Source organism: Rhinopithecus roxellana, chromosome 12 (assembly GCF_007565055.1).
Source record: "Rhinopithecus roxellana isolate Shanxi Qingling chromosome 12, ASM756505v1, whole genome shotgun sequence".
Classification (NCBI taxonomy): Eukaryota; Metazoa; Chordata; class Mammalia; order Primates; family Cercopithecidae; genus Rhinopithecus; species Rhinopithecus roxellana.
Window position 1 is genome coordinate 17,243,831 of NC_044560.1, and position 18,665 is coordinate 17,262,495.

The window sequence follows — 18,665 nt, forward strand, 5'->3', positions numbered from 1 at the left end:
ATTCAGACAAAAATGTATGAGAAGCATCTTGCACAGTAGAGGTAAAATAAAGATCTCTGCATCCTGATTATTGCTGTGTGACCTTGGATGTAAGTCATTTCACCTGCTTGATGGTCATCTTTCTTGTCCGGAAGATGGAAGATAGGGACCTTCACATTCTGTATCATGAAAGGTGTCCGCAGGGGAAGGCAGTGTGGCAGAATGAGTTTTGGAGCTGGATGCACCCAGCTAGGCCAGCCATTCATTGTGTGACCTTGGGAATCACTTTACTCTCAAAGCTTCTGTATTTTGGGGGTGGGGATTTGGTTTTCATGTTTTAAAATTTATTTTAATTATATGGAATGCTTCTTGAATTTCTGTGTCATCCTTGTTCAGGGGCCATACCTGTATCTCTGTATTGTTCCAGTTTTAGTTATGAGCTGATGAAGCAAGCACTGTTGTTATATTTTTAATTTTTTTTTCAGGAGGATACTGAGTCTAATGAAGCTGCAGGGCCATGAAACCCTGCACACTTCCTACCCAAGCCTTCTTTTTTTTTTTTTTTTTTTTTTGAGACGGAGTCTTGCTCTGTTGCCCAAGCCGGAGTACAGTGGCACAATCTCAGCTCACTACAATCTCCACCTCCCAGGTTCAAGTGATTCTCCTTCCTCAGCCTCCTCAGCCTGCCGAGTAGATGGGATCACAGGTGCCTGACACCACCCTCGGCTAATTTTTTTATTTTTAGTAAAGACAGGGTTTTGTCATGTTGGCCAGGCTGGCCTCAAACTCCTGACTTCAGGTGATCCACCCACCTCTGCCTCCCAAAGTGCTGGGATTAAAGGTGTCAGCCACTGCGCCAGGCCCCAAGCCTCCATTTTTAAGTGAGGTAGTCAAGTAGGCCTCACCAAGAAAGGGACATTTGAGCAAAGCCTTGAAGGAAGCAAGGGAATGAGCCATGTGGCTATATCAAGGATGCTGTAGTTATACTCCCATCAAGACCCATCTCAGGCAGAGGGAAGAGGCAGTTCTACCCATAGGTATTTGGGAGGAGTAAATGATGTAAAGGTCCCCTTGTAGTAAGTGATCAGCAAATGTTGAGTGGCCACCTCTGTCCCTCCCCTTACAGAGCTGTCAGGATCCAGGTGACATCTAAGAGCACCTTCTAGCTCCAGTGACAATGACCACTCTGGCTTCTGAGGGTCTCTGGAACACTGTGTTCATGGCTGCCATCCATCCTCAGGAGTACCCTCCCTAGCTGAGCACAGCGGCCTGAGCCCAGGGAAGAGTCATTGTTGCTGGGGCTTCAACATGCATGGGGAGCACAGAGGCCTCAAAGAGGAAGCCAGAAACAGCAATGCGGAAGCCCTCATGTTCCACTGGAGGCCTCTTGGGCCATTCCCCCAAGAGAGTCCTGTCCCAGCGCTTAGAAGACTGTGCCTAGAGAGAGGGGCTTGGGCGAGGGTACAGCCACATGGCAGAGAGGGAGGAGAGAAGGAAAGGGACCCATGCTTACTAAGGCAGATCTGGCTTTGAATATTATTATGCCGCTTAGTAACTCTTTTATCTTTATAAATCTCTGAAACCTTCTGAGTCTCGATTTCCCTATCTGTAAAATGGGCATGAAATGTTCTATTCTGTGGGGTGGTTGTGAGGACTCAATGACATAAGATAGGGGAAACTGGCAAGCAAATAGCTGGGTCCCCCTTCCTTCTGTACCAAGGACCTGAGAGGCAGCCACTACGTCTTATTCAGTCAGCTTGGGTCCTTATTTATTTTATTCATTTCTTTTTTTTTCTTCTTTTTTAAGGGGCTTTCTGGCAAAAACTGAAAAGCCTGCCACACAAATTCTAAAAGAACTGTAACACTTGTTTTATTCATTTCTGTGGGGATAAAACCACCCATGTTTCAGGGAGAGTATGAGGTTTTAGTAAGATAACAGATCAAAATTGTGCTTAGCATAGTTACTGGACCAAAATAGGCACTCCATAGGTGTTTGCTGGGTACCTAAAGGGATGGAGGGAGGGAAGGATGGATGGATGGATGGATGGATGGATGAATGGATAGATGGATAGAAGGATGGTGGGATGGAGGGATGGATAGGTGGATAGACGGATGGGTATATGGGAGGATGGCTTGCTGGCAGGATATCAAAGGGAATAGAACTTTTTATACAGAAATACCAAGTCTGCACAAAAACCAGGTGCTTTACAAGAAGGTCTTATTATATCTCTTTGTGGCCTTAGGTCTTGCGCACAGATATAACACAGATGAGTAAAAACAGGCATAAACATATACGGGTCTAGTCAACTGTGACCTCCACTTACCACTCTTGGGTCTATGACTCATCTCAATGAGGCCAGATCTTACATAAGCCAGCATTCTCCAACTGAGATCACTGGTGGTTCCCTGAGGCGAAAGCTGAGATCAGGGGCAAATGCAAGGTGAGGCTTTCCTGATACACAGGATGCCTTGGAAATTCTAATCAGTGATGTTTCATCAAAAGAGTTACAACTCTTTTGATTTTCCCATAATCCCTGTCACCCTTGCAAGAGCGGAGAGATGCAGGTGAACAGCCAGTCCTGCATCCACCGCAGCTCCACCCTGTTTAACTTCGGCAATCAGTTAGCCCCTCTGAGCCCCATGATGTCCTTAGTAAGATGAAGGGGTTGAACCCTCCCAGCTCCAAAATGTACTGATTCTCTGAAAACTCCCTACATCTTCCTTTAGAATATGGACCTAGAACTTTGGAAGAACATGTATTACATTTCTTTTCCATCTGTCTCTATAGGGTCTCCTCAAAACCTTTCAAAATATTTGCATGTATATGTCAACATGTTTGTTTATGCTAAACCCTGGGGAAGCTGTACAATTTGGAGACAGATGGATCTCAATGCCAGGCTCTATGTGAGAAAGTGGAGACAGATTATTAAGATCTGGTTCCTGCCCCCCAGAATAGGAAAGACAGGCATCGAAATGTCTTAACGTCAATGGTCACAGTAACGCTGCCTAGATTCAGAGGGCTACCTATTGGAGGATTCTGGGATATGTCAAAAAGAAGAGGGGAGCCGCAGTGGCTCAGGCTGGTTGTCCTGACCCTTGCGGAGGCAAGGCTACACGTTTGAGGCCAACCTGGTCAACACTGACCAAAAATAAAATAAAATAAAAAATAAATTTGGCCAGGCAGTGAAACCCCGTCTCTACTAAAAATACAAAAAAATTAGCCAGGCATGGTGGCGGGCGCCTGTAAGCTCAGCTACTCAGGAGGCTGAGGCAGGAGAATGGCGTGAACTCAGGAGGCAGAGCTTGCAGTGAACTCAGGAGGCAGAGCTTGCAGTGAGCCGAGATCGCACCACTGCACTCCAGCCTGGGCAACAGAGCAAGACTCCATCTCAAAAAAAATAATAATAAGACAAAACAAAATTAAAAATAAAGAGAAGGGCTGGGTACAGTGACCCACTCCTGTAGTCCCAGCTACTGGGGAGGCTGATGTAGGAGGATCCCTTAAAGCCAGAAGTTTGACCCTGTAGTGTGCAATAGGCGTGCCAGTAAATAGCCATTGCATGCCAGCCTGGGCAATATAGCAAGACCCCACCTCCAGAAAAAAAAGTTTAGAAAAAAAGAGAAGAGACAGGACACAGGAGGAGTAATGCTGGCTGTATTTGGGTGGTGAGGAGATCAACAAGGCTGGAGCATGGGCTACAACCTAATATACTCCTCCCACCCCCCGATCCCATGAGAGCACGGTCTATGTGTTGGGGCAACATCCTGGAAGAAGTAAGGAGGTAATCACAAGTCACTGTCTCAGAACAGTCAGTTACTCTTGTTTTTTTGCCAGTTAGAGACAGAGTCTCACTACGTTGCCCAGGCTGGTCTCAAACTCCTGAGCTCAAGCGATCTTCCTGCCTCGGCCTCTCAAAGTGCTGGGATTACAGGCATGGCCCAGAGTTATGCTTTATTGAGACCCTGTGCACTTTATACCCATCACAGTAGAGTTTCCTGAAGTGTGCTACACAGGTCACTGAGACATGTCAAGTGACTTTAGATAGAACACAGAAAAACTTTTTTTTTCTTGAGACAGGGTCTTGTTCTATCACCCAGGTCAGTGTGGCATGACGATCACAACTCACGGCAACCTCAACCTCTTGGCTCAAGCAATCCTCCCACTTCAGCCTCCCAAGTAGCTGGAATAACAGACACACACCACCATGCCTGGCTAATTTTTTTTAACTTTTTTTTTTTTAGGCAGAGTCTCGCTTTGTCACCCAGGCTGGAGTGCAGTGGTGCAATCTCGGCTCACTGCAACCTCCGACTCCAGGTTCATGCAATTCTCCTGCCTCAGCCTCCCAAGTAACTGGGATTACAGGCACCCACCATCATGACCAGCTAATTTTGTATTTTTAGTAGAGACAGGGTTTCACCATGTTGACCAGACTGGTCTTGAATGCATGACCTCAGGTAATCTGCCCTCCTTGGCCTCCCAAAGTGCTGGGATTACAGGCGTGAGCCACCACAACCACAAACTTTTTGTAGAGGCAGTAATTTGCCATGTTTCTCAGGCTGGTCTCGAACTCCTGGGCTCAAGCAATCCACCCTCCTCAGCCTCCCAAAATGTTGGGATTACGGGTGTGAGTCACCGCACCCGGGTGAGAAACATTTTTATAGTTACGGTTTTATGTTTATGTCTACCTTCTATTTGTGGCAGGTAGTGTTAGTTTTCATTTACAATTATGTTATAATGTTTTCTTTCAAATAAATGTAAGTTTTTAAAAGTGACTTGATTTAAAGAAAAAGTATTTATTAAGTAAACAGACAGTTGGTACATGGATATTGCAAAAATTTCAAGGCGGGTACACGAATGACTGAAATTCAGGAGACACAGGGAGTTAGCAACAGAAGCACTTCCCTCATTCAGAGCTCTTTTGACTGCGAGAAATAGACACCCAATCAAATCAGCTTCGGCAAAATGAGAGAATGTATCCTGACAAGGGACACTCACAGGGCCCAAAGGAAAGAGTGCTGGGCCCCTGGAGGACTGAGGGAAGCCAGCAGGTCCCTGGAGGCGGTGCCCGGCTGCTCTCCGGGCAACTGTGATTCCTCTGGTCCCTGCCTTGCTCTGCGTATCTTCTCTCTGAGCAGAGCCATTTTCTCTACCACATTCATGCAGGTGCCCATCCCCCCGACACACACAGACAGACACACACACACACACACACACACACACACACACACACACACACAGTCACAGCTCCAGGGTTTATATGTGTTCAGGTAAGGGACCTGCAAAGCCTGAACAGCCTCCCTGAATCTAGATGCCCACCTCTCATCCTTTCAGCTCCCATCAGAGGATCAAGGGGCCCAAATTCGCAGAAAAGGGGAGGGTCTAAGATGAGCAGTCACCCTGACCAAGAGGTGTCTGCCTCAACATTAGCCGCGTATAACAATCCCATGAGGTAGCTTCAACCTCATAGGTAACGACCCTAAGAGGTAGGAAGTTCAGTGCCTGGTCCCTCAGCAGGAAATGACACAGCCAAGACTTGACCCAGGTCTGTGTGATGCTGCACTAGTCACCCGGTCATACCATCAGCCAAGTCCAGCCCACAGCTACCATGCCAGACTCCAGCAGGTTACTGGTCCATCGGGAGGCATTTCTCAAAATCAGCAATCCGATGATTGCCCGGTACACAGGAAACGAGTATCCCAGCTTCACAGGGACACTGACTGTAAGGAAGGAAGACTTCTCTAAGGGAGTACAGAGCTCTAGAAACCAGAGAAGTTTCCTCTGAGCCCCTTGGGTCTGAGGCTGCCAGGTTCACACTGCGGGTACTTGTCTCAGGGCAGGAGAGGAGGCTCATTTGCATAAACTTGCCAAAAATCACAAGCAGACATCTAGAGATCCTCAAGAGAAGCTGACACCTGACTGACGCCTGCTGACAGTAACTGCTCCTCCCACCTCCTGGAAGCTATGTTAGGAGGAGCCTCCCAGAGGGCAAGGGAGGGAAGAACTGACAGACCCTTCTACCCAGGGGCCTCATGCACTTCCCAGCCCATGCGCCTGTTCATATGGAAGCCCCTGGACATCGAGGTGTCCTGGCCTGGACAGTTCCAATTTTGGCTTTTTTTTTTTTTTTTTTTTTGAGACAGAGTCTCGCTCTGTCACCCAGGCTGGAGTGCAGTGGCACGATCTCGGCTCACTGCAACCTCTGCCTCCTCCCAGTAGCTACAGGCTATGGGACTACAGGCATGCACCACCACGCCGGGCTAATTTTTTTGTATTCTTAGTGGAGATGGGGTTTCACCATGTTGGCCAGGCTGGTCTTGAACTCCGGACCTCAGGTGATCTGCTTGCCTTGGCCTCCCAAAGTGCTGGGATTACCGGCATGAACCACTGCGCCCAGCCCCAATTTTGCTTTCAAGGGGCCTTTGCCCATCCTCAGTGAGTGGCTGCCCCACAGAAGGTACTTAATCAGAGACTGTTGTTGAGACAGAAAGATGGAGGAGGTGGGCATCTCTCTCCCACTCCCCCAGAGCTGACCAGGCTAGAGGCAAGACCTTTGCAGACAGACACATCTGTCTTGGGAAGCAAGCTCTTGTCCTAGCTTTTGGTCTGTTCATGTTTTATCTTCTTTGGTCACCATTAGGGACAGGTTGCCAGATGAGTCAGAGAAGGTTCCATCAAGCCACTTCCCCTGAGAAAGGTCACAAAGACTTTTTGCCTGAGGGTGGAGAGAGGATGGCACCGTCGTAGCTCAAAAGTCTGCCCCAAGGTAGTGCCACACTGTGAGAGCAGTGTCCCTTTCCCAACCCTTTCTGCCTGTATCACTTGAGAGTATTTGTCCAAAGCTTTTATTTATTTATTTATTTATTTATTTATTTACTTACTTACTTACTTACCTATTTATTTATTTTATTTATTTATTTTTTTATTTTTTTGAGATGGAATCTCGCTCTGTTGCCAGGCTAGAATGCAATGGTGAAATCTAGGCTCACTGCAACCTGTGCCTCCCAGGTTCAAGCGATTCTCCTGCCTCAGCCTCCTAAGTAGCTGGGACTACAGGCATGCATCACCAAGCCCAGCTAATTTTTGTATTTTTTAGTAGAGACGGGGTTTTACAATGCTGGCCAGGATGGTCTCGATCTCTCGACCTCATGATCTGCCCACCTCGGCCTCCCAAAGTGCTGGGATTACAGGTGTGAGCCACTGCGCCTGGCCCCCCAAAGCTTTAGACCGACGCCCCATCAGGGAGAACTAGGTGGTTTCAAGTCTGGCCCTGACATTCCTTCCAGCCCTGTAAGATTAAGGGGCTCAGGATGAGGTCATCAGTCACAGTTACTGTAGTATGCACCCACAGGCAGATGAAGAGACTCATTTGAGTTCTGGATTTTCCAACAGTATGGCTCTGCCATCATCCCTGCCCAGGTGAGGTAGCCTCCAAATCTAATGGCCCACCAGTGCCCACGGAGGTGGTGCCCAGACCACAGCAGATATCCTTTCTTCCCCCAGCTCAGTCCATGATGTCCATGGAGGAGAAGACTTCAGGCCTGGCACCAACAAGCAGGGACTAATTTTTGAGGGACTTGCCAGGGATCTGGTTGAATGGCACAACCACTTCAGTGACCGTATCCGTGGTGGCCCGGGAGCATTTCCGGCTACTGCGCATGCTGTAGAACTTTTCGGTGAGGTGCTTGCGGAACTTCTTGGTGAGGAAACAGTAGATAACAGGGTCTAAGACACAGTTGGTGCTAAGGAGGCAGAGGGTGACCTGATGTGCATCGTTAATAGCCTGGTGGAATTTGCTGTTCTGGAAGCCCAGCTCAGCAAGGGTCCAGGGCAGCTGCACCACGTGGTGGGGCACGAAGCAGATGATGAACACCGCCAAGACCGTGCACACCATCCACAGCGCCCGGCGCTTGACTTCAGCGTTGCGCTGCTGCTGCACCGGCTGCATGAGCAAGGTACGGATGATGACCAGGTTGCAGAAGAGGATGATGAGGAAGACCAGGAAGAAGCTGAACACAATGAAGATGTGGATGATGAGGACTGGCACGCTGCCCTTCTCGTAATGCTCAAAGCAGCGGGTGATGTTTCCTGAGCCAGCACTGTTGGGCACTGTGTTGGTGGAGTCCAGGATGAGGAAGTAGGATGCCGCGCCCACAATGGCCACCCAGATGACCAGAGACAAAGAGATGCCACGCTTGCGGGTGTTGGCCTGAGCAGTCTTGATGGGGCGAGTTACTGCCTGGAAGCGGTTATAAGTGATGACGCCCAGGAAGGCCACAGAGCAGTAGGTATTGATGAAGAAGAGGCAGCCAGCCAGGTTGCACAGGAATTTGGGGAGTATCCAGTTGCCCCCGTTTTGGTAGTACACAATCCACAGTGGCAGGGTGATCAAGAAGAGCATGTCCGCCATGGTGAGGTTCACCATGAAGATCTTTATCTCATTGAATTTCTTGGAAGGGTACAGGTGGGCAAAGACCCACAGCACGTAGCCATTAGCAATGACCCCAAGCACAAAGATGATGCTGTAAACAATCGGGAAGAGAGTGTATCGGAACTCAGAGTCCATGTGGGAGGAGTCAAGTGGCTCCATTGCTGTGGGCTGGAATGATCAGCTGGTCCTGGTGGTGCCTGGAAGATCACACAAAAATTCTGGTGAATAAAGGGACAAGAAGGGACTGTTCTATTTCATCAATTCCAAGACTCCTTGCCATGGTTAGAGTGATGATGCTCCCTCTGAAGTTCATGTTGAATCTTTTTTTTTTTTTTAGATGGAGTTTTGCTTTTGTTGCCCAGGCTGGAGTGCAGTGGCATGATCTCGGTTCACTGCAACCTCCGCCTCCCGGGGTCAAGTGATCCTCCTGCCTCAGCCTCCTGAGTAGCTGGGATTACAGGTATGCACCACAATGCCCAGCTAGTTTTGCATTTTTAGGAGAGATGGGGTTTCTCCATGTTGGTCAGGCTGGTCTTGAACTCCCAACCTCAGGTGATCCGCCCGCCTCGGCCTCCCAAAGTGCTGGGATTACAGGCGTGAGCCACCGCGCCCAGCCTCATGTTGAATCTTAATCCCCAGTGCAGAGGTGTGGCCTATGGAAGGTGATTAACTCAGGGTGGAATGGGATTAGCACATGTAGAAAAGGGTTCCAGGTTGCCCAGGGAGGTCAAGGTTGAAGTGAGCCAGTGATTGTGCCACTGCACTCCTGCCTGGGTGACAAAGTGAGACCCTGTCTCACACACACAAAAATAATAATTCTGTGAAAAGGGGCTCAAGTTTGAAAAAAGCACTTAATCTTGCTCTTTTTGTCTTTCCATCCCTTTTGCCATGTGAGATAACAGCTTTCAAGGTGCCATCTTAGAAGCAGATAACCAGGCAACAGACACTAAACCTGCTGGTGCCTTGATCATGAACATCCTCTAGAACTGTGAGAAATACATTTATTTTCCTTTTTTCTCCTCTTTTCTTTGTTTTTTGCTTTTTATAGACGAGGTCTTGCTCTGTCACTTAGGCTAGAGTGCAGTGGTGCGATCACAGCTCACTGCAGCCTCAACCTCCTGGGCTCAAGCAATCTTCCCACCTCAGCCTCCTGAGTAGCTGGGACTACAGGTATGTGTGTGACACCACACCTAGCTAATTTTTGTATTTTTTTGTAGGGAAAGGGTTTTGCTACGTTGCCCATGCTGGTCTGGAACTCCTGGCCTCAAACACTTCTCCCGCCTCAGCCTCCCAAAGTGCTGGGATTACAGGTGTGAGCCACCATGCCTGTCCAGAGATCAATTTCTTGTGCTTTATAAATTAGTGTCAACACTAATGGACTGAGACACTCCCATTTTACACATTTTAAAAATTCTAAATTGATGGCATCTTTCAATTAATTGACAGTGTTTTTTATTTTTGTTTTTGTTTTTCTTTCTTTCTTTCTTTCTTTCTTTGGAGACAGAGTTTCACTTTGTCACTCAGGCTGGAGTACAGTAGCATGATCTTGGCTCACTACCACCTCTGCCTCCCAAGTTTAAGCAATTCTCTTGCCTCAGCCTCCTGAGTAGCTGGGACAACAGGCATACAACACCACACCCAGCTGATTTTTGTGTTTTAGTACAGACAGGGGTTTCACCATGTTGGTCAGGCTGGTCTCGAACTCCTGACCTCAGGCGATCTGCCCACCTCGGCCTCCCGAAGTACTTGGATTATAGGCGTGAGCCACTGCGCCCAGCCAGTTATATTTTAAAATGGAATAAAAGAACAGAAACAGAACTGCCATTGATTGTACTATCAGGTGCTATTCATTGTAAAAACACACCATTATTTTATATAGAAAAAAAACACTGCATAGTCAGACGTGGTGCCTCGCACCTGTAATCCCAGCACTTTGGAGGCCGAGGCTGGCAGATTGCTTGAGCTCAGGAGTTCGAGACCAGCCTGACTAACATGGTAAAACCCCGTCTCTACTAAAAATACAAAAATTAGCTGGATGTGGTGGTGCGAGCCTGTAGTCCCAGCTACTCAGGAGGCTGAGGCAGGAGAATCTCCTGAACCCAGGAGCGGGAGGTTGCAGTGAGCTGAGATTCTGCCACTGCATTCCAGCCTGGGCGACCGGGCAAGACTCTGTCTCAAAAAAACTAAAATAAAAAAGTAAAAAATAAAATGAAATATAACTTTGTTTTCTCTGGCTTATTTTGACTTAAAATTTTAGATAATCTGTTTCTAGTGATAAATATACATAAATTCATATTATAAAAATGTTATTTTTCTGATAAAATTTGAATATTTTTCTATCAATGAGATTTTAAATAAAAATTTTCATGGTAAAACTCCCTATATTTTAAAATAATTTAGGCCGGGTGTGGTGGCTCACACCTATAATCCCAGCACTTTGGGAGGCCAAGGCGGGCAGATGACGAGGTCAGGAGATAGAGACCATCCTGCCTAACATGGTGAAACCCCGTTTCTACTAAAAATACAAAAAATTTGCCAGGCGTGGTGGCATGAGCCTTGTAGTCTCAGCTACTTGGGAGACTGAGGCAGGAGAATCATTTGAACCATGGAGGTGGAAGTTGCAGTGAGCAGAGATTGTGCCACTGCACTCCAGCTTGGATGACAGAGTTAGACTCAGTCTCAAAAAAAAAAAAAAAATTCTGTGCTCATCAAAAGTCTGGAAAATATAGAAATATAATATTGGGGTCACCCAGAGAATAAAATAGTAGCCATCATTTAAAAGGATGTGTACTGACTGTACTGATTTGGAAAGATGATGCACTATCTAATAGTGCATCATATCTAATAGTGCTTTATACTTTTACGTGTTTGTTTGAATTTTTAAAGGGCACTTATTGTCTTAATAATTTAAAATTCTGAAAATACAATGCCTGTAATCCAAAACTGGCTGGCTGTGGTGGCTCACACCTGTAATCCCAGCACTTTGGGAGGCTGAGGCGGGTGGATCTCCTGAGGTCAGGAGTTTGAGACCAGCCTGGCCAACATTATGAAACCCTGTCTCTACTAAAAATACAAAAATTAGCTGGGCGTGGTGGTGCGCACCCGTAATCCCAGCTACTTGGGAGGCTGAGGCAGGCGAATCACTTGAACCCGGGAGGTGGAGGTTGCAGTGAGCTGAGATCGTGCCACTGCACTCCAGTCTGGGCAACAAGAGCAAGACTGTCTCAAAAAAATAAATAAGTAATAAATAAAAATAAAAACAAAACAAAAAAATTGCAGAAAATGTTTGGTATGACCCCATTATATATGTGTATTTGAACAGAAGATCTAGAAGGATACACCTTAAACAGTTGACAGTGGTAAGTAGCCTCTGGGAGGGTGAGGTAGCTTAGTGGGAAGTTTATTTGCTTTATACTTTTACATGTTTGTTTGAATTTTTAAAGGGCACTTATTGTCTTAATAATTTAAAATTCTGAAAATACAATGTAAGGACATGCACACTGGCTCATGCCTGTAATCCAAGCATTTGGGAGGCTGAGGTGGGAGGATGGAGTGAGCCCAGGAGTTCAAGACCAGTCTGGGCAACACAGTGAGACCCCCGTCTCTAGAAAAATAAAACACAAAACAATTAGCCAGACATGGTGGTGCACGCCTGTAGTCTCAGCTACTCAGGGGACTGAGGCAGAAGGATCACTTGACCCTCAGAGTTTGAGACCAGCCTAGACAACAGAGTGAGACACCATGTCAAACAAAACAAAACAGTTGCTCCCTTCCCTCTTGTTCTTTCCACTATTACTGTCATTGCAAGCTGCTAGGAACTGCCCTGTTGTTTACGTTGCAGTGGGCATGACTCAGGGAAGCAGCAGGCAGGGAGGAGGATGGGAAGCAAGAACTCAGCTGGGGCTAAGCAAGGTCCAGCTCATCATATCTAATAGTGCAGTAAAAAGAGAAAATAGGCCAGGTGCGGTGGCTCACGCCTGTAATCCCAACACTTTGGGGGGCCAAGGCAGACGGATGCTTGAGCCCAGGAGTTCGAGACCAGGCTGGGCAACATAGTGAAACTCTGTCTCTACAGAAAAAAAAAAAAAAAAAAAATACAAGCCTGGCGTGGTGGCTCACACCTGTGATCCCAGCATTTTGGGAGGCCGAGGCAGGCAGATCATAAGGTCAGGAGTTCAAGACCAGCCTGGCCAATATGGTGAAATCCCCGTCTCTACTAAAAACACAAAAATCAGCTGGGCGTGGTGGTGGGTCCCTGTAGTCCCAGCCACTCGGGAGGCTGAGGCAGGAGAATCACTTGAATCCAGGAGGCAGAGGTTGCAGTGAGCCGAGATCACACCACTGCACTCCAGACTGGGCAACAGAGTGAGACTTCATCTTAAAAAAAAAAAAAAAAAAAAAAAAAAAATTAGCCAGGCATGGTGGTGCTTGCCTGTAGTCGTAGCTACTTGGGAGGCTGAAGTGGAAGGATCGCTTGAGCCCAGGAGGCAGAGGTTGCAGTGAGCACAGATTGTGCCACTGACATTCCAGCCTGGATGACAGAGTGAGACCTTGTCTCAGAAAAAAAAAAAGGGAGTGAGACACAAGGAGGACAATACTTGGAGCACCTTCTTTGGAGCCAGGTACTCTGCTAGGTGCTTCCACGTGTACTGCCTCATTTGAGTCTCACACAAGCACTTTGCCATAGAAAGTAAAACCCCATGCTACAGATTAGGAAACTGACTACAGGGTGGTTATATGACTTGTGCAAGGTCACACAGCTATTAAGGAATGGTGCCAGGATCTCAGACCCAGCTCTGTTCTTTCTCACATCTGTCCAACAAATATTTCTGAGCATGTAAGGCACACGGCTAAGCACAGGAGCTATAGGGCGAACACCCAGCAAGGAGGCCCTGCCTTCAGAGAACTTACATTTCTTGGGGTAGACAGACAAAAGCAATTTAAATAAACACCGTTGTTATACAAATAAAAAGGAGTGCTGATTGGGCCGGCCGCGGTGGCTCACACCTGTAATCCTAGCACTTTGGGAGGCCAAGGCGGGTGGATTGCCTGAGCTCAGGAGTTCGAGACCAGGCTGGGCAACACGGTGAAACCCTGTGTCTACTAAAATACAAAAAATTAGCCGGGCATGGTGGCGGGAACCTGTAATCCCAGCTACTCCGGAGGCTGAGACAGGAGAATCGCTTGAACTTGGGAGGTGGAGGTTGCAGTGAGCCCATATTATGCCATTTCACTCCAGCCTGGATGACAGAGCAAGACTCTGTCTCAAAAATAAAATAAAATAAAATAAAATAAAGGGTGGGGGACAGTGCGGATATGGAGAACAGAAAGAGAACTACTTAGAAAGGACGTGACGTTTCAGGTAAGGCCTGAAGGAGGAACAAGGGCAGAACATTCCAGGCAGAGAACTCTGCATGGGTCCAAAACTGAGGCAAGAGCTTGGTGGTTTCCAGGAACGGAAATAAGCTTACCAGATGGCCCTTGCCCTGACCTCCAGCTGCCACTCCACCCTCACCTCATGCCACCTTAGCATCAGGCTCTGGCCAGAACGGACTTCCCAGGCAGACCTTCGAACCTGTCCAGACATTTCCTGCCTGGGAGCCTCCACAATACCCATCCTGCCACAATGAATGCTCTTCCCTACCCACTCCCCACTCCGCACTGTCCTTTTTTTTTTTTTTTGAGACGGAGTCTTACTCTGTCATCCAGGCTGGAGCGCAGTGGCACGATCTCGGCTCACTGCAACCTCCGCCTCCCAGGTTCAAGCGATTCTCCTGCCTCAGCCTCCTGAGTAGCTGGGATTACAGGCGTGTGCCATCACACCCAGCCAGTTTTTGTATTTTTAGTAGAGACGGTGTTTCACCATGTTGGTCAGGCTGATCTCGAACTCCTGACCTTGTGATCTGCCTGCCTTGGTCTCCCAAAGTACTGGGATTACAGACGTGAGCCACCTCGCCCAGCTCCACTCCCCACTTTCACCTGGCCAACTGCAACTCATGCTTCAGACCTCAGCTGAATTTCACTGCTTTAGGGAGGTCTTCACTGGACTTGGGACCAAGTCAGCATCTTCCACCCCCCACCCCTGCAAACTCCCTGTACTTCATAAATCTTAGCACAGTTGTAATCATATTGATATTTGTGTGGTTATTGAACATTTCCTCACTTGACTGTAAACACCAAGAGAGCTAGGACCTTGTCTATCTATTCAGTGCTGTGCATTTCCAGCACTAAGATGAAGGAATGGGTGATTGTCTTGTTAATTCACCCATCCCTTCAGGAACCACACCAATGGAAACACTTGAAGAAGCCTAAAGATACTTACAGGTATGTTTAAAGAAGCAATTGACTCTAATTGGAATTTTGTTCATTGAGAACATTTTTGTGCTTTGCTCCATTGAGTGTGGTGATAGTTTATCTGCCTTAAATATAAACAATACAAACATAGATTTTATTATTCCCAATAAATCTTTGTTATTCTTTTATTTATTTTATTTTATTTTATTTTATTTGAGACAGGGTCTCACTCTGTCATCCAGGCTGGAGAGCAGTGGCACCATCTTGACTCACTGCAACATCAACCTCCCAGGCTCAAGCGATCCTCCTGCCTCAGCCTCCTGAGCAGCTGGGACTACAGGCATGAGCCACCATGCTCAGCTATGTTGCAGGTCTTTTAGAATTTGTCTAGCAGGTTTTCTGGTTTTTACTGGAAAATACCATCCCCCCCCACCAAAAAAATTGCTAGGTTCCACTCTGCTGGGACCCTTTCCATTCCAAAGGTAGTACTGCCATCTGATTCCAAAGCCCCAGGACAATAGTTCTCAGAGGGTGGCCTATGGAATTGGGGGGTTAGGAGTTTACGAAGTCAAAACTATTTTCATAATAATACCAAAACATTATTTTCCTTTCCCACTGTATTGACATTTACATCAATGGTGCAAAAGCAAGGCTGAACAAAAGCACTGGCTCCTTAGCACAAGTCAAGGCATCAACACCAAACTGTGCCAGGAGTCATTGTATCTTTCGCAGCTCAGACTGAGCATCGGGGGAAAAGGGTCAGCTTCCCTTTAAAATGTCTTCAATAAAGCAAGGAAATTATTAATTTTATCAAATCTTGAATACACATCTTTTTAATATTCTGAGTGTAAAACAGGAAATATACATGAAACCCTTCTCCTGTAAAACAAAGTACAATGTCTTTAGGAAAAGCACCTCTGAGATTGTTAGAGCTGTGAGCTAAACTTTTTTTCTGGATCGCGATTAGAAAACAATGACTGACCGGCAGGGCACAGTGGCCCATGCCTGTAATCCCAGCACTTTGGGAGGCCAAGGCAGGTGGATCACCTGAGGTCAGGAGTTCGAGACCAGCCTGGCCAACATGGTGAAACCCCGTCTCTACTAAAAATACAAAAATTAGCCGGCCGTGGTGGCAGGCGCCTGTAATCCCAGCTACTCCAGAGGCTGAGGCAGGAGAATTGCTTAAACCCAGGAGGCAGAGGTTGCAGTGAGCCGACATCGTGCCACTGCACTCCAGCTTGGGCAACAGAGCAATGCTCCATCTCAAAAAAAAAAAAAAAAAAAAAAAAAAAAAAAAAAAAAGCCAGGCGCAGTAATCCCAGCACTTTGGGAGGTTGAGAGGGGCAGATCACGAGGTAAGGAGTTCGAGACCAGCCTGGCCAACATGGTGAAACCCCATCTCTACTAAAAATACAAAAAAAAAAAAATTAGCTGGGTATGGTGGCGCACACCTCTAAACCCAGCTACTCTGGAGACTGAGGCAGGAGAATTGCTTAAACCCAGGAGGCAGAGGTTACAGTGAGCCGAGATCACACCACTGCACTCCAGCCTGTGCAAGCAAGACTCCGTCTTGGGGAAGAAGAAGAAAAAAAAAAAAAAAAGACTGGCCGGGCGCGGTGGCTCAAGCCTGTAATCCCAGCACTTTGGGAGGCCGAGACGGGTGGATCACGAGGTCAGGAGATCGAGACCATCCTGGCTAACACCGTGAAACCCTGTCTCTACTAAAAAAAATACAAAAAACTAGCCGGGCGAGGTGGCGGGCGCCTGTAGTCCCAGCTACTCGGGAGGCTGAGGCAGGAGAATGGCGTAAACCCGGGAGGCGGAGCTTGCAGTGAGCTGAGATCCGGTCACTGCACTCCAGCCTGGGCGATAGAGCGAGACTCCATCTCAAAAAAAGAAAAGACTGACTGACAAATTATGGTTTTTCAGACTTGGGTATCTGGCAGACATTTCCTTAAATACGAATGAAGGGAACCTGTTGCTACAAGGAAAACAAATGATGAGATTTGTTGCCGATGATAAAATTTGAGCTTTCAGCCACGCACGATGGCTCACCGTTGTAATCTCAACGCTCTGGGAGGCCAAGGCAGGCAGATTGCTGGAGCCCAGGAGTTTGAGACCAGCCTAGTCAACATGGCAAAATCCCCTCTCTACAAAAGAAAAAATTTAAATTAGCCAGGCGTGGTGGTGCACTCCTGTAGTTCCAGCTACTCAGGAGGCCGAGGTGGAAAGATCAATTGAGCCTGGAAGGTCAAGGCTGCAGAGAACTGTGATTTCACTACTGCCCTCCAGCCTGGGCAACACAGCAAGACCCTGTCTCAAAAAGTAAAACAACAAAAAAGTCCATTGATATGATTTAGGTTCTATATTACAGTGAACCTTTAAGAAACTACTATATGCAGGGCTTTGATATCATATCAAAGAAAAGTATCAGCCAGGCGTGGTGGCTCATGCCTGTAATCCCAGCACTTTGGGAGGCCGAGACAGGTGGATCACCTGAGGTCAGGAGTTCGAGACCAGCCTGGCCGACATGGTAAAACCCCACCTCTACTGAAAATACGAAAAATTAGCCAGACCCTGTGGTGGTGGGCACCTATAATCCCAGTTATTCGGGAGGCTAAGGCAGGTGAATTTGCTTGAACCCAATAGGCGGAGGTTGCAGTGAGCCGAGATTATGCCATTGCATTCCAGCAGCCTGGGCAACGAGAGCAAAACTCAAAAAAAAAAAAAAGAGTATCACCAATTATCTGAAAAAATCATTAAAAGATCCCTCCCTTTATAAGTACATATCTGTGCGAAGGCAAATTGTCTTCAACCTAAACAACATATCACAGCAGCCTAAGTGCAAAAGCAGATATGAGAATCCAACTGTCTTCTATTTAGCCCAACATTAAAGAGATGTGTAAAAAGTGTAAATCAATCCACTTCTCTCCCTAAATTGTTTATGTTTTAGAAAGTCTAGTTATTTTTACAAAAATGTGTTATTTATGTTAACATGGAAAGAGTTTATTATTGGGTGTTTTTGTTTAAAAATGAAAATTTTTAGAATATCTAAGTTTTCATTTTTAATACAACAAATATTGCTGGGGATAGCTTATGTAAACAAAAGCTCTTTGGCACCCTCAATAATCTTTAAGGAAATAGAGGGACTCTGAGACTAGAAGATTTGAATACTGCTGCTCCACAGTCTCAGCACCCCTGCCCTTCCTTTGAGCCCAAGATGCCCAGTTCATCCAGGACCGGCCTTGTTTCTCTCTCAGGCTATACTGGCTATACCTTCTTGCCTTGGGGGTCCTGTTTCCAGGGCATGGAGGCATATTGCCCTGTGTGGTGCCTGGGGCAGCACAGCTGGGCAGGGCATGGTGCTTACTCTGGGTCTTTGGGGAAGTCAGGTCCACACCTCCCTGCCACCCCTGCCCCCTTGCCCAACACGAAATGCCTTCCTCTTCTTGGGTTGGGGCTTTCCAGAAACTCTCCAGCCAGAGGACTCAACCCAGGACATTCTAAGCCCTGCACCTTGCCTGCCTACGCCTGTGGAGAAAGCCTTTCCGCCAGAGCGAGGACTAGAGTGAAACATGTGACGCATTCACTGGGTGCAAAATTTAAGGAGACACCAAACCTCAGCAATCAAGACAAATAGCATTTTAGTTTGTTTATTTATTTTTGAGACAGGGCTTGGCTCTTTCACCCAGACTGAAGTGCAGTGGCACAATCTCGGCTTACTGCAACCTCCACCTCCCAGGCTCAAGCCAACCTCCTACCTTAGCCTCCCAAGTAGCTGGGATTACAGGCACACGCTACCGCACCGGCTAATTTTTGTATTTTTTGGTAGAGATGAGGCATGCCCACCACAGCCAGATAATTTTTGTAATTTTAGTTGGCCAGGCTGGTCTCAAACTCCTGACCTCAAGTGATCTGCCCTCCTCGGCCTCCTACAGTGCTGGGATTACAGGTGTGAGCCAC

General features: G+C 47.2%; 1 protein-coding gene and 3 non-coding genes across 6 annotated transcripts in view; 1 reads left to right on the forward strand and 3 right to left on the reverse strand.

The window, feature by feature from the left end:
- Window positions 1-330: 330 nt before the first annotated feature.
- On the reverse strand, window positions 331-433 carry LOC115892500. The gene has a single exon (XR_004052378.1). It is a non-coding gene; the product is annotated as a U6 spliceosomal RNA (small nuclear RNA).
- A 1,351-nt stretch (window positions 434-1,784) lies between these two features.
- Window positions 1,785-1,846, reverse strand: LOC115892529. The gene has a single exon (XR_004052402.1). It is a non-coding gene; the product is annotated as a U7 small nuclear RNA (small nuclear RNA).
- Window positions 1,847-4,753: 2,907 nt separating this feature from the next.
- PTAFR (platelet activating factor receptor) overlaps window positions 4,754-18,665 on the reverse strand; it is a 53,163-nt gene continuing 39,251 nt past the window's right edge. For 2 of the 3 annotated variants that reach the window (XM_030941869.1, XM_030941867.1), the window contains one exon: window positions 4,754-8,605. In XM_030941869.1, coding sequence (XP_030797729.1) covers window positions 7,539-8,567 — 1,029 coding nt within the window. In that variant the 5' untranslated portion in view covers window positions 8,568-8,605 and the 3' untranslated portion in view covers window positions 4,754-7,538. Of the gene's footprint in view, window positions 8,606-16,757; window positions 16,808-18,665 lie in introns of those variants that run through there. The other variant, XM_030941870.1, reaches the window with a different exon arrangement.
- Window positions 15,063-15,126, forward strand: LOC115892525. The gene has a single exon (XR_004052397.1). It is a non-coding gene; the product is annotated as a U7 small nuclear RNA (small nuclear RNA).